The following is a 13,091-nucleotide window of genomic DNA, read 5'->3' as shown; positions in this document are numbered from 1 at the left end:
CTTTCCCCGTACTACCGCTACTCTTCTTTCTCCCTCACTTTTTTACTGCTATTGCTACAGGTCGCTGCCATTGCCACCTTGCCCTTTGTTCTCTCTCTTTCTCTCCTCCATTTGCGATCAGAGATGGATAAAAAGGGGAGGGGGTTGCAAGGCAAATTGAAAAGGAAACTGAAAGGGAAAAGGAAAGGAGAAGTGGGGGGAAGAGGAAGGAGGGGAGGAAGAGGAAGAGGGAGAAGGGAAGAGGATAAAAGAGGGGGATAAAGAAGTGGAAGGAGAGAGAAGAAAGGAGGGGGAAGACAGTGGCAACAGCGGAGAAGGTAGGAAGGGTACGTGGTGATGATAGGTGATGAAAGTTGGTGGAAAATAATAAATTTTTAAAAATACCTTAATTTATCGTTTTACAAAACTTTTTACATGCTGCTGTATCCATTGTACACCCTGGTTGTACTAAGGCCCTGTTTGAAACTTCAAGTTTTTTGTAAGTTTGTACGCTACTAGTTTTTTAACAAGTTTTGCTACAGGAATCCCAAAAAATTTATCAAAGTTTTAAACCTACACATGTTAAATCTAATATACAAAAAATTTCCCTTCAACTTTTCTTCTTTTTCCTCCCTCACCCAACCCACCATGTCACTGGTTGCCAGCCACCACCGGTCCCGACGCCGACACCTATTATGGCACTGGAATCAGTGCCGGCTTTCCTCTTTTGTTTTTCTCTCCCTCTCCCTCTTCCCCTCTCCTCCCCGCAAGCGGGAAGGCTTGCGGGGAGGAGAGGGGAAGAGGGAGAGAAAAAACTAAAAAAAAATATATCGTGGCTGTAAGTTCTAATACAAGTCGGAGTGCGAGGGGGAGGGGAGAGGAGAGACAGAGAGGGAGAGGGGAGACAGAGAGGGAGAGGGAAAAAAGGGGAAGAGAAAGGAAAAAAAATTTGCAGGCTGTTGGGCGACTAGATTGCAGCTAGGGGGAGGGGGAGGAGAGTGGGGAGAGAAAGCCAGAAAAAAAAATCCATGGCTTCACCTATTCCGGCGTCGGAGGGTGACGGGGAGGGGAAGAATAGGGAGAGAGGCAGAGAGAGAGGGAGAGGGAGAAGAGGGGGAGAGAAAAAATTAAAAAAAATTTTTTCCCATGGCTGCTGGTTCTTCTACATCAGAGGTAGAGGTGCGGGGGGTGGGGGAAGGGAGAAGAAGAAGAGAGGAAAGAAAAGAAAAAAGAAAGAAAGAAAGAAAGAAAGAAAGAAAAAGAAAAAGAAAAAGAAAGAAAAAAGTTTTTCATTCTAAAAATTTTTCTTATAACTTTTATAGTAATTTACAATAAAATTTTAGACAAACACCTAAAAAACTCACCTTCCAATCGGGACCTAAATTTCTGAACTAAAAAGTGCAGGAGAAAAAAGGTGATGAAACCTAGAATAGTTTATATTAATATACATTTAAAGGATAAAAGCTAGAAGCTAGAGTATTAATAGGGTTAATTCCACTTTGTCCCCCCCAAACTTTGGACGATTATCCACTTCAATTCCTAAACTTCAAAATGGAACACTTAAGTCCCTAAACTTTTAAATAACTTCTAATTAAGGAAAATTGTTGACAAAATCCTGAATGCCATTGGTGGTCGAAGTGTCCCATTTTATAAGTTTAGAAATTTAAGTGTCCCATTTTATAAGCTTAGGGATTTAAGTGTCCAAATTTATAAGTTTTAGGGATTTAAGTGTCCAATTTTGAAGTTTAGGGACTTAAGTAGGTAATCGTCCAAAATTTGGGGGGACAAAGTGAAATTAACCCGTATTAATACACACATTTTAAGGGTAAAAGCTAGGGGTTTAATGTTTAGCTTTAAAACATTGGGTGGGTGAAAACTGGGATAAATGTAAAGTTACAGGGATCGACTTGGTAAAAATTGAGAGTTAAAAAGCTTCTTCGCTCCGGTCAGTAGAAATAGAATTCCCCCACTGCTGTTGGCTGACGGAACTCCCTGTGTTCTTCTCTTCCGTCTTCATCTTCGTCTTCGTCTTCGCCTTCGCCTTCGTTCCATACTTCCACGAATGGTTACTAGTACTACAATTATCGTGCTTTAGTATCGAATAAAAAGTAAGTAAATACCTGTAAATCAATGTTAAAATGCTTTGCTTTTCTCATCTTCTTAGTTATTTTTTTCTAATTATTTCATTTTTCTCAGCTTTCAGCTAGGGCAGGGATGCATCAAAATTTTGTAGTGGAAATCAGAATTAGGTCTAATTGATTAAATTCAATTGGTATTGGTGGTGGTGGTGGTGGTGGTGGTGGTGCGGAGGAGGAGCATAGGAAGAAAGGAAGATGTTCGAAGGGTTAGTGCGGCAACTGATATTGGGGTACTTGGGTCGATACATCAGAGACATCCAAAAGGAGCAGCTTAAGATTACACTGTGGAATGGTCGGTTGAGTATTTTTATGACTATTTCCTAATTTAACCTTTTTTTTGTTAATTTTGTTTTTAGCTTGATGATTGAATACTGGTATGTGGTTTTTCTTGTTTGTTTGTGCAGAAGAAGTTCTTTTGGAAAATGTAGAGCTGATTCTTGAAGCTTTCGATTACCTTCAGTTGCCATTCGCTCTCAAGCATGGTAAATCCGCTCGTTTATGTTCCATCGATTACTGTTATGATGTTTTACATCAGATATCAACACTCGTAATTGGTTAGATTTGAAAAGTATACAAAGTTTGTTCTTTTTTTGAATTTTTATGATCAGCTTTTTTTTAAATAAACATCTTTATGTATCTTGTATATTAGGACGTGTTGGTAAATTGAGCATAAAGATTCCATGGAAAAAGCTCGGTTGGGACCCCATCATAATTGTTTTGGAAGATGTTTTTATTTCTGCCTGTCAACGAGAGGACAAGGAGGTAACATTCTATCCAACTTGTGGTTTAATCTATTTTAATTTAGTTATTAGGTTGCTAACTTCATTTCCTTGGGTCTTCAACAAGATATGATCTGTTTGATGATCACAGAAACAAGTTAATTGCTCAGTGAAGTGTATCAGAGAACTTTTCTTAAGATTTAGCCTCTTTACTTTGTTTCATCTGAATGGAGCATGTTTATATTCTTGCTACTGCTTGTACACGGGGAACATATTTTAGACTTGCTTGAGTAAATTTAAGCCAGCTGCGTTGGATTACTGAGTTTGTATATGGAGTAGATGCTTAATTTAGTAGGTTGATTTTCGACTAAAATAAGACTATTTTCACTGTAGATCACCTGTGGTTCTTTGATTTGGCAGTTTGATATTCCTTAACATAATTTTTGCATGATATGTTTTGGCTAGTATGATTTGCCCTATCACAACATAAGCAATGGATTTAAACTAGGCATACGACAAAAATGGATTGGAAGGCATTCTGATAATGAACCCACCATGTGAGGGCTCGATAAACATCATACTGCTGTATGCTATTCACCTTGAGAGTCCAAAAAAATGGACATTTTTGTGTCAGAAAGTGGGAATTGAAAATTGGAGGTTGAGATCCCTCATCAAGTTAAGCATTGTCGACCTATCAAGAATTGCCTTTGAATTATAAAAATTCTTCTTGAAGATGTTTTGACATGTCCAGAAAGACCAATGGTTCACTGCAGGGTATGTACAAAACCTTAAATACATACAAGTCTACAGTGACACACCCCAGAAACACCTGAAAAACACTCCAAATATAATAAATACAAAAAAAAATTCCTTAATAAAAAGAAGAAGGAGGGGGGAGGAGCTGGAGTGGTTTTGGGGGGACGGGGGAAGGAAAGGGGAGGGGGGAGAGGAGGGAATGGGAAGGAGGAGGTAAGTGATCTGGGGGAGGGGTGAGGAGTGGGGCTGGATAGGGAAGGAAGAAGGGGGGAAAAGAGGAGGGCAAGGGGAAGGAGGAGATGGGGGGAAGAGGAGGGAGGAGAGAAAGGGGGGAAGGAGGAGGGTGGCTGGCAAGGGATGAGGGAGGGATGAGGGAGGGAGGAGCAGGTGAGGAGGGAGAGGGTGGAGTGGGGAGGTGGTAGGAGGTTCAGGTAGAGAGGGAGAAGACCAAAATTTAAAATTTCGAAAGTACCCCAAAAAGTTTTAATTTTATAGTAAATTTTTGAAATACAATGCTACAATTTTTTGAAAAACACCTAATCCATATGGGCCCTTAGTTCTCTCAAGAATTGCTTCCAAGAAGCTGTATATATTGGGGATTGCCTATTCCAAAATCAATTAAAAGTTCTAGTGAAGAATGGCTTTTCCAAAATATGCTTGTCCCATTCTGCTAGTGGAATATACTTATGTTACCCCTTTGATAGGTCACAGCACCAAAATGACTGCTCTTGCCCCTTCTTCATTTTGTTCCCTTCTTTATTTTGTTCCAATAGAGTCTAAGATAAAGGGCGTTTCTCATTCTCGTCTCTTTGACATATTCATCCCTACCCGGAAAAATTATTTGTTAACCATGACTGCGTGATTTTATCGGCATGAAGCACTTTATCTAGAGAAAGAGAGGAGATTGGCATTCAACAGTCATGAAAGTTTCATAGGGTTGTCACCTTACAATAAGCTACACAAATCCTAGTTTCAGTTCCAAAAGTGGGGAAGTTGATTTGATAGTAAAAATGATGCGTCTATCTCCTTCTCTATAAAGATTCCTGCAATTTTAGATCTTAAATAAGTGAAACCCCTTGAATAAGGAAAAGAATTGAGATTGGAATGCCAATTGTACATACTCCTCAAGTAAGGTCTACAATGAGGAAAAACCAGTTATCATGTCAGATGAGACTGTAACAGGTCCAAATTGGTGACCTTAGCAAGCCAACATTGTTTGGCAACGAAAGAATTTTGACCCTTTTGGGAGCAGCACCTTAGTTGTGCAATCTTAGTACTTCAAGCTGTTTTAGCATGTACCTACTTTTATGACTTAAACTCTTTCAGTCAAATACTTAAGTGTGAAGCTCTTTGCATGAGTAACCCAATTTGTGCAACCTAAAAAATTTTTCATAGAGATATCGACCAGTGGTGATTACAATAAATGCCTTTACTATATAGGGGATGTTGCTTATAGTAAAAGGAGGAACTTAAGCAAAAATATATGTTCTCTTCTGCAGGTTTGTTGTGAATCTAGTCTTTTTGAGGTTGACTCCATGTTTTACCAAGCCTAATTCCTGCCAAACCCTTGGTGCATTCCTAGGTTTTTCTGCTTCCTGTGTTTTGTAGATATCTATAACTTTATTGGAATCTATCTCCAGTTCTTGCTGTTGCTCACGTGAGATCTTATATATTATAAAGGAAGAGCAGCTGCTTCAACCAGTATTAATATAGCATGATGATAAGGATGAACAATTGCCCTGTATATTTGAGTATTATAGTCAAATTATGAGGTCAACTTTTTCAGATATATGTACTGTACATAGCCATGAATTAGTACCTTTGCCTTGAAATCTAATAATTACCTAGACATTTTGACTCTATACATAATACAGCTTTTTTTTTTGGTTCCATTGTTTTTTTAATGTACAGTTTTAGTCATGTTTCATTTCTTTTTTTGGCAGTGGTCTGTAGATGAAATTGAGAAAAGAGAATTTGCAGGCAAAAAGGCTAAACTTGCTGCTGCAGAGCTTGCCAAACTGTCAAGACGTGTGTGTGGTAAGTAGAATCATGGGCTTACTGTTATTGAGCTTTATGAGATAATCCCAAAAAAGGCGCCGAGCTTGCATTTCTAAGTGCTTGTAAAGACAATTTAGAGTGAAACTAAAAGAAGAATGCAGAAAGAAATAAAAGAACTCTTTGGTGATCAGCGGTAAGCTTATACATGAAGAGTACATGATTATGGTAGTTTTTCGGGTTCATATGTTACGAATAATGTCATGATTTGTACATCCACTTCATTGGGGCTGTATTGGGATTCTACGGGCTATGATTTCCTCTTGCTACTTATGTTTGCAGTTTATGCATAGTTCAGTGCCTTGCTATGGCGTATGCTATGGCTCCAGCAGAAGTTCAGCACTAGTGCATCCACTTTTAATTAGCAGTCACCATGTTCGCAATAGCACATAGCACCTAAAATATGGCCCTTTTGTTAATTTTTGGTGACTTTTTAAATCTGGTCAGTTCAATTTTAAACTAACAGCTAGCACTGGGTTGTGCTATATTTGTGCTCACTCTTGTGTACCAAATCATGTTGCCCTAATTTGTGACCATTATAAAAGAAAAAGTAAGGGCTGAGTTGCGCACAAGTTTTAATGTCTGTCAACTCCCTGGTTTTCTTTCTCTGCTTCTGTTCTTCTTCTTCTTCACTTGTCTCTCCTCCTTCTTCTGGGACTAAGACTCTGGACTACTATAGGATTCTTCATGGTTGATGCTGTTAATTGCCTATTTAAATGATCACATATCTAATTTGACCATATTTGTGTTTGTCTTGTTCAATTTGTCTTCTCTGTCCTTTGCTTTTCCTCTTAAAAGCATTAATAGATGAATTAACACGTCCATATCTGTTGATTTATTACATATTTGCTGTGACTTGAGGAATGTGTGCTTAGATGGTTTGCTACTATGGCTGTAGCCTATGGTGAACGTTTGTGCTAATAAGTCTTTTTATCTCTGGTTACATGTTTGTCAATGTTAACTGTTGGACTGGGTTCATCCTACATGATAGAGCTTTCTTTGACGAGTAGAGATTCAAGTTTTTTCCTATGAAGGAGAATGGTGGAGCTTGGAATTTTGAAAGGTTTGCAAAATACAAATGTATCTGGAAAGTGGCGAACTATGGAAACATTCTTTGTGTAAGGAGAGATTGAACAGGGTTTCAAACTTCATTTTTTGTTTGAACGGTTGATAAAGGTTGGCTTGTAGGTATAAGAGTTGCATCTTTCACAATTGATATTCCTTGGCTCCAAAAATTATTGTTCCCTTTTATAAAGATGAATTTTAAGATAATGTCACTATATATGGGGGTTGTTAAGCATCTTGTAATATTCTACCTTTAGCCAGATTAATAATACTGCAAAAAGGTTGTCTCATAAATTTAGAAGAGAGGATTATGAGATATTGCTTATAGTCATTGGCTTTTATAAGTGATCAATGAATATGGGTATGCAAAGGGCCTGATCTTGTTTACTTAACTTTTAACAACTTGCTTAAATGAAGGGTGATTCTTGAGAACGCTGTTTAAAAGATTGAGAAGTTGTCATTGTTTTGAAGAACATTTGAAAGACCAAAAGCTTTTCTGCAGCATGTTTATAGCTGCTTCTTATAATAGGGTTTCAGCTTGAAATAAAGCTAATATTTTCAGTCAAGGCAAAACGAGAAAAGCTCAATACAGAAGCTATCTGCAGACGATTATTATAAGCAACCAAGAATACCCAGAAAATAAATCTGCACTTAATATGGGAATGAGCATATTCTTTTTACTGAAGAACAGTAAAGAAAAAAAAAAGAAACTGGATCCTCTGTTAAGTTGAAAATTATCAATATAGAACAAGTTGCAAGTAGATCCTTGCTAAACTTTTTTATTTGTTGGTTTTTATTTGCATTATTTTTTAGGATTTCAATTGGATCGGAATGATTGATTTAAATGGTCATATTTAATTATGATGATTGGCTCTATCATGTTTGAAAATAATCTATCTTTTACTGATTTAGTTAGGGGTGAAAATTTGATTGCCATGTTGCTAACGAGTTGAGAGTCCATAGTGGAATAGCATGCTGGTTAACCTTGTAATCTGAAAACATATCTAACAAATGTGTCTTGGAGAACAATATCTTTTTCTTTTTTGGCTTTGAGTTTTGATATGTTGTTCAATAGGAATAAAGGAATCCAGAATTTGGAAGACACCATGAGTGGTTTTGTTTCGTTAGATAATATATTGGCTACTTCAAATTGGAAGTTTGGAAAAGTTTTACTTGCTAACACAGTCTAGCAAAGATACATTTTTTATTAGTACGCATATCTCCCAACAATCTTTAATCAGATTGCATTAAGTGTAAGAGGAGCATTACTTTCCTCTCTGCCTGGGATTATGGTATTATGTCAGCTTATACATAGATGTTAGAGAAATTTGTCCAAAATGTCTCTCACATCTCACTAAATGAATTTTTTCATCCTTTACTTTTCAAATAGTAATTTTACGTCCCTTACAAAATCAAGTTGGTAAAATTTGGTCCCAACTTAGGTTTTTGACTGCTGTTTACGTTAAATCTATCATATGGCCCGCATATGATCATTTTTTAGGAGCAAAAAGATTAATCCCATTTGTAGCTAAACAAATGATCTGATCCATATTTATTTTTGCCCTAAAAAGTAGGATCTGGCGCTAACTATGTTTATTTTTCCTTAAAAAGGTGGGATTGGACCCAATCCATATTCATTTTTGCCTCTAAAAAAGTGGGATCTGACATTTTTGTACATAAAAAATGACTGCATGTGGGTCACGTGGTGCTTTCAGGGTGAAAAGTAGTTGAAACCTATGTTGGAACCAAATTTTATTGACTTGATTTTGCAAGGGACATAAAGTTACCATTTTAAAAATGAAGGACGGAAAAATTCATTTGGTGAAATATTAGGGACATTTTAAATGATTTTTCCTAGATTTTAGAAAACTGTGTCATTTACATGTGTGCCATCTTTTGTTTGTCAATTTGATTCTAATGTACTAGAGTAGCAATATCCTATCAAATCGTAGCATGACTTGGTGAAAATCATCTTCGGTTGGGTAGAGCACAAACCTTGAATATGGTTTGGGGAAATACTTTTCTTTGTAAAGTGTGGCTAGTTTTTTATTGGTTAGACTAATGGTGCTAAAATAGCTCTTCAGTGAGGTCACTTCGTAATTGATTGAACTGCCAATGGGACTATAAAACAGGTGTATGTTTTACCAATCCAAGCATTTTCTGGAATTTCTTTATTATTTATTGCTTTGGTGGATGATTTGGTCTTAAGTGGAAGGAAGTCTCATAAATCTTATATCTTATACAGCCGACATGTCTTTAGTGGGACTGTTTTGTTGATTTCCTACTAGGAGGCAAAGATATTGATCCTTTCTGCAACGAGGGACAACATGACTATTAAAATTGGATAGGAATTTGAATTCTTATATGCATGTATATGTTAGTTTTTAATAGTTATTGCTGTCAAGTGACTGGGGAAGTACTGAAATAACAAAGAATGAACTAGGAAACATTTAAAGCTCTAGAAAAGAAATTTGTGTTGCAATGAATAGAAAGACTTATTCATCATTCCACTTATTGGCTAAGCTCTTGATAATACATTTGTGGGGAAGTATATTGATAAAAATTAAGAATTTCAGTTTACAAAAATGAAAAAGCTTTCCTTTTTGTGGGACTAGTAAATAAATTGTCTCCAGTTTCTTCTTTGGGTGTTTATAACATTTTCACTTTGCTGCAGATGATCATGCTGGAAAATCATTTAGTTCATACATTACTGCAAAGGTAACTATGATTTGTTCCTTTGCTTCTTGTAGAAAGTGTAGATACTGGTATAGGATGCATCTATGACAGAGTGTTGAGTGTCAATGGCACTTCAGTTTTGTATGCACTGTTCTTTGTTTAATTGTAGGAGTAGGAAATGATGAGGATGACATTTTTCTTGGAAAAATAGAGTTCAATCTACGAGTAACTACTACTGATGTGGCTCTCAGATATAAGTAGCTGTTGCCCCCTTTTGTGTACAAGCTAGGAAGTTGAACTAATTTGTGTAGCCAAAACATGATTAAAGATAATTACAAAGATGAATTATACGTGTGATTCAGGAACATACATCGGTAATATATTGTATGCGTAAAAACTAAATACAAGTATTTGCCCTGTATGTCCTAATTTTACTCTTGAGTACTCCTTTTTTGTGAAGTTCCAAGATATTACTCATCAATGAAAATTTGCTCTGTTTCTGCTTGTTACCATCTTTGAGTTTGCTTTTGTTATTAATGCTTCAATTATTGGATGTGAATTAAACTATCTAATCCTAACATGTCTGTTATAAAGTTTTGTGAACACTTAACTGGACTGGCTTAATCTGACAATTTAGGTCCATTTAATTCTTTAGTTAGTCAGATGTAAAGTAGAAATTCTAATGGTCAATGGAGGCAATGGGATGGAAATGATTTAATTAGTTTGATAAGGATAAATATCTTTTATTCATTTAAAATTTTGGTTGCAAGAGCTAAATCTCAAGAGACTTCGGGCCTTAGCAGTTGGTGTAGATTGTATGTAACTGGAAAATCTTTCTGTTGGTTAGTTTTGAGTTGGTTTTCCTGTGGTATGAAATCAAAAGTGGTTCAATGTAAAAACTGGAGTAGCTTTTATTGTTCGGAAGGTGAAAATGAATACTTTGCCAACGGCTCAGTTGACACTCTGGGGCCATATTTTACCTTAAATTAATTTAATTCAAATGCATTACATGAAGAAAATAGCCAAGGGAGTCCATTTGATTGATAAATATGGCCTCTGTTTGGATGGTCTATTTTAGGAAACAAAATTTGTTTAAAATACTATCTACAGGATTACTCTAAAGCACCCACAAGTGTTAGGAAAACACCAAAAGGAAAGTACGTTAAACAGAGTACTGGTGGTGGAGGTGGATACTGGTGGTGGGGAGGGAGAAGGTGTATTTTTGCAAAATAGAGGATGATTTGAGTGTTTTGGACAAGCACCAGCAGTTTTACTAAAATAACTACAATAAGCTACCCTTAACTGTGTTTCATTTCTGTTGAAGGGTTAAGCTCATATCTCTCTCTCTCTCTCTCTGTTGACACAGATTCTTGATGGCATACAAGTGTCTATAAGAAATGTCCACGTCCTATACCGGGACATGCTGACTGCTTCGGTACTATTTCTGCTATATTTCTTAGACGTTACATTGTATTTTATCAATTGAACATCCTAGCATCTATATATTTTTATTAGGGAATATGTATGTCAATGATACAGCAGAACAAAATAACTTGAAGCACTGTTGATATATCTGTTCGGTAATGAGCCCAATAAGAAAGTTGTTTGTTGAGTGTAAATATTTCAATTGACAGTTATTACAGAGTTATGTGGTTCATAATTGTTGTAAAGATGGTAATTTCTTCCATGTCTCGTTTTTGCCTTTATTTTGATAGAGATGTTAAGTCATTTCTTTTTGGTTCTTATAAAGCTGACTATAACCTTTAGGAATTCTAAATAAAGCAGGGCTTGCATGGTAGCTAATAATTCTAACTCTTTTGATGTTGATTAATTATTTTATGTGCAAAGCAGCTAGGCTTCTGCTACAAGATTCTCCTAGGGTTAGACATTTGCTGCTTGTTGTATACTTTTGGCGAAAAGGTTTGAATGTTTTGAATCTGCATAACTTAATTGGTCTTGGCTTTTATTTGTGCTAAGCATTGGTCCACGCATTACTATATTAACCCAAAAAGTGTCGGTTTATGTGAGATGTTGGTTTTGGTGAAGAACAAGCTTTGATCAACGGCTTTTGAAGACTCAATGCCAAAAATTTTACGAGGAAGGAAAGCTGCTCAAGCATTTTCCTTTAGAGAATAAAGAAAAAATAAAGAAGAGCAAGCACAAGACTGGCATTTCTGCCATGTCTTATGCTCTTCCTTTTTTAATTTCATTTTTTTGGGGAAACCGATGCCAGCCTGAAATTTTATTAATAAAAATAAAGGGGGGGCAATAGGACCTGACCTCCGTACATTTTTAGTGTTTTGAAAAATAAAGGAGTACTGCTCCCTTGCATGGAAAGGTCTAAGCATACTAGTTTGACATGACCTTGATTCTTCTTTGGAAATACTAACAGTAAATGTACAAAGCATTCTGATGGAGCACCCCAAGATGCAATGGAATCAGCCATGGAGTTAGCCTAGCTGAAAATCTGCCTTAAAGACCCCCAAACTTCCTTGAGGAGATGCCATATTTTACTCAGAACAGAGCACAAATGCCATTTGGATGAAGCATTGGTATTAATGAGAAGCACTAATGACTGGGAATCCGCTTCAATGTCCACATTTTGGAAACCATTAGAGAAAGAAAGATGTAGTCACAAAATGCCCCAGCTTCAGCAGATTGTACATTAAGCTCCCCAAATTCTCTGTAGAATGCAAAAACCAATTTGCCATGATGATCCCTCAAGATTCCACCTCCTATAACTTTACCATCAATGACACTGGCATCTGTATTCTGTTTCAATTAAGAGTAACACCAGAATGGAAAGGAGTAGACCTTGTGTTGTCCCCCTTCCTCTGCCATTTTTATATATACCCGCTCTTCACTAGTCATGGTCAAAGTGCACGCAGTTCAAGAAATTCAAAAGTTGACTAAGACTTGTTACTTGGCATCATGTTATTCACAATTTCCCTTCAATTTACTTTTGCTTTTGTTAATCAAGATCATTACTCTGGAAATTTTAGGGGGTTAAGATGGGGAAATAGTGGTTTCTTGATTTAATTTTTCAACCCATGTTCAAATATTTTGGCATGGACGAAACCAGTAAGCATGAACAATGAAATTGGATGGATGGGGTATTTTTTAGACTTTATGAAATGAAGATGATTAATCAACAGGTTCTTCAAGGGCTATTTTTGGTTTGGTAATGTCTGAAGTAATCTTCTTGTCAACGGTGATATTGTGTATTATTGTCATCATACTATGTCATTGTCTTTTTCAGTCTCCTATGTGGAAGCAATTTGCTGAAGAAATTACCATGTTACCGTTGATAGAACATCATTAGAGAGATTCAAGATACTTATTTCATTTTTTTTCCTTTTAATTTCCAGGCGGTGACTGTATTTGGTTTGAAGTTTTCTGGTCTGACTATTAGCCGACAAAATCTTGTTGGGTATTCTTCTACTCCCTGTAATGTGTGTTACTGTTTGAAAACCCTCACTCTCATCCATTAAAACCCTGAAAAATAGTGTAGCTGATTGAACCCACGCCGTGGCAAAGGGTAGTTCTGATATATTTGTTCAACCTGAGAGGGGGGTTAGGTGTATTTTGTTGAGGTTGTACTTTGGTAGTCAGATACAAGTGCTCTCTCTCTCTCTCTCTCTCTCTGTACTTCACATTTTTCCATCAAGGATGTGACATCGGTATGCTGGCTCAAGCTTAATAA

At 36.6% G+C, this 13,091-nt stretch overlaps 1 protein-coding gene across 1 annotated transcript in view; it reads left to right on the top strand.

The window, feature by feature from the left end:
* Positions 1 to 2,303: 2,303 nt before the first annotated feature.
* LOC113751717 overlaps positions 2,304 to 13,091 on the top strand; it is a 50,200-nt gene continuing 39,412 nt past the window's right edge. Inside the window, 7 exon segments of the mRNA XM_027295827.1 lie at positions 2,304 to 2,409; positions 2,522 to 2,599; positions 2,767 to 2,879; positions 5,536 to 5,629; positions 9,387 to 9,430; positions 10,755 to 10,823; positions 12,757 to 12,818. Coding sequence (XP_027151628.1) covers positions 2,313 to 2,409; positions 2,522 to 2,599; positions 2,767 to 2,879; positions 5,536 to 5,629; positions 9,387 to 9,430; positions 10,755 to 10,823; positions 12,757 to 12,818 — 557 coding nt within the window. The 5' untranslated portion in view covers positions 2,304 to 2,312.

The sequence above is a fragment of the Coffea eugenioides genome, chromosome 11 (assembly GCF_003713205.1).
Source record: "Coffea eugenioides isolate CCC68of chromosome 11, Ceug_1.0, whole genome shotgun sequence".
NCBI classification, from domain to species: domain Eukaryota; kingdom Viridiplantae; phylum Streptophyta; class Magnoliopsida; order Gentianales; family Rubiaceae; genus Coffea; species Coffea eugenioides.
This window is presented reverse-complemented; position numbering and strand designations above follow the sequence as displayed.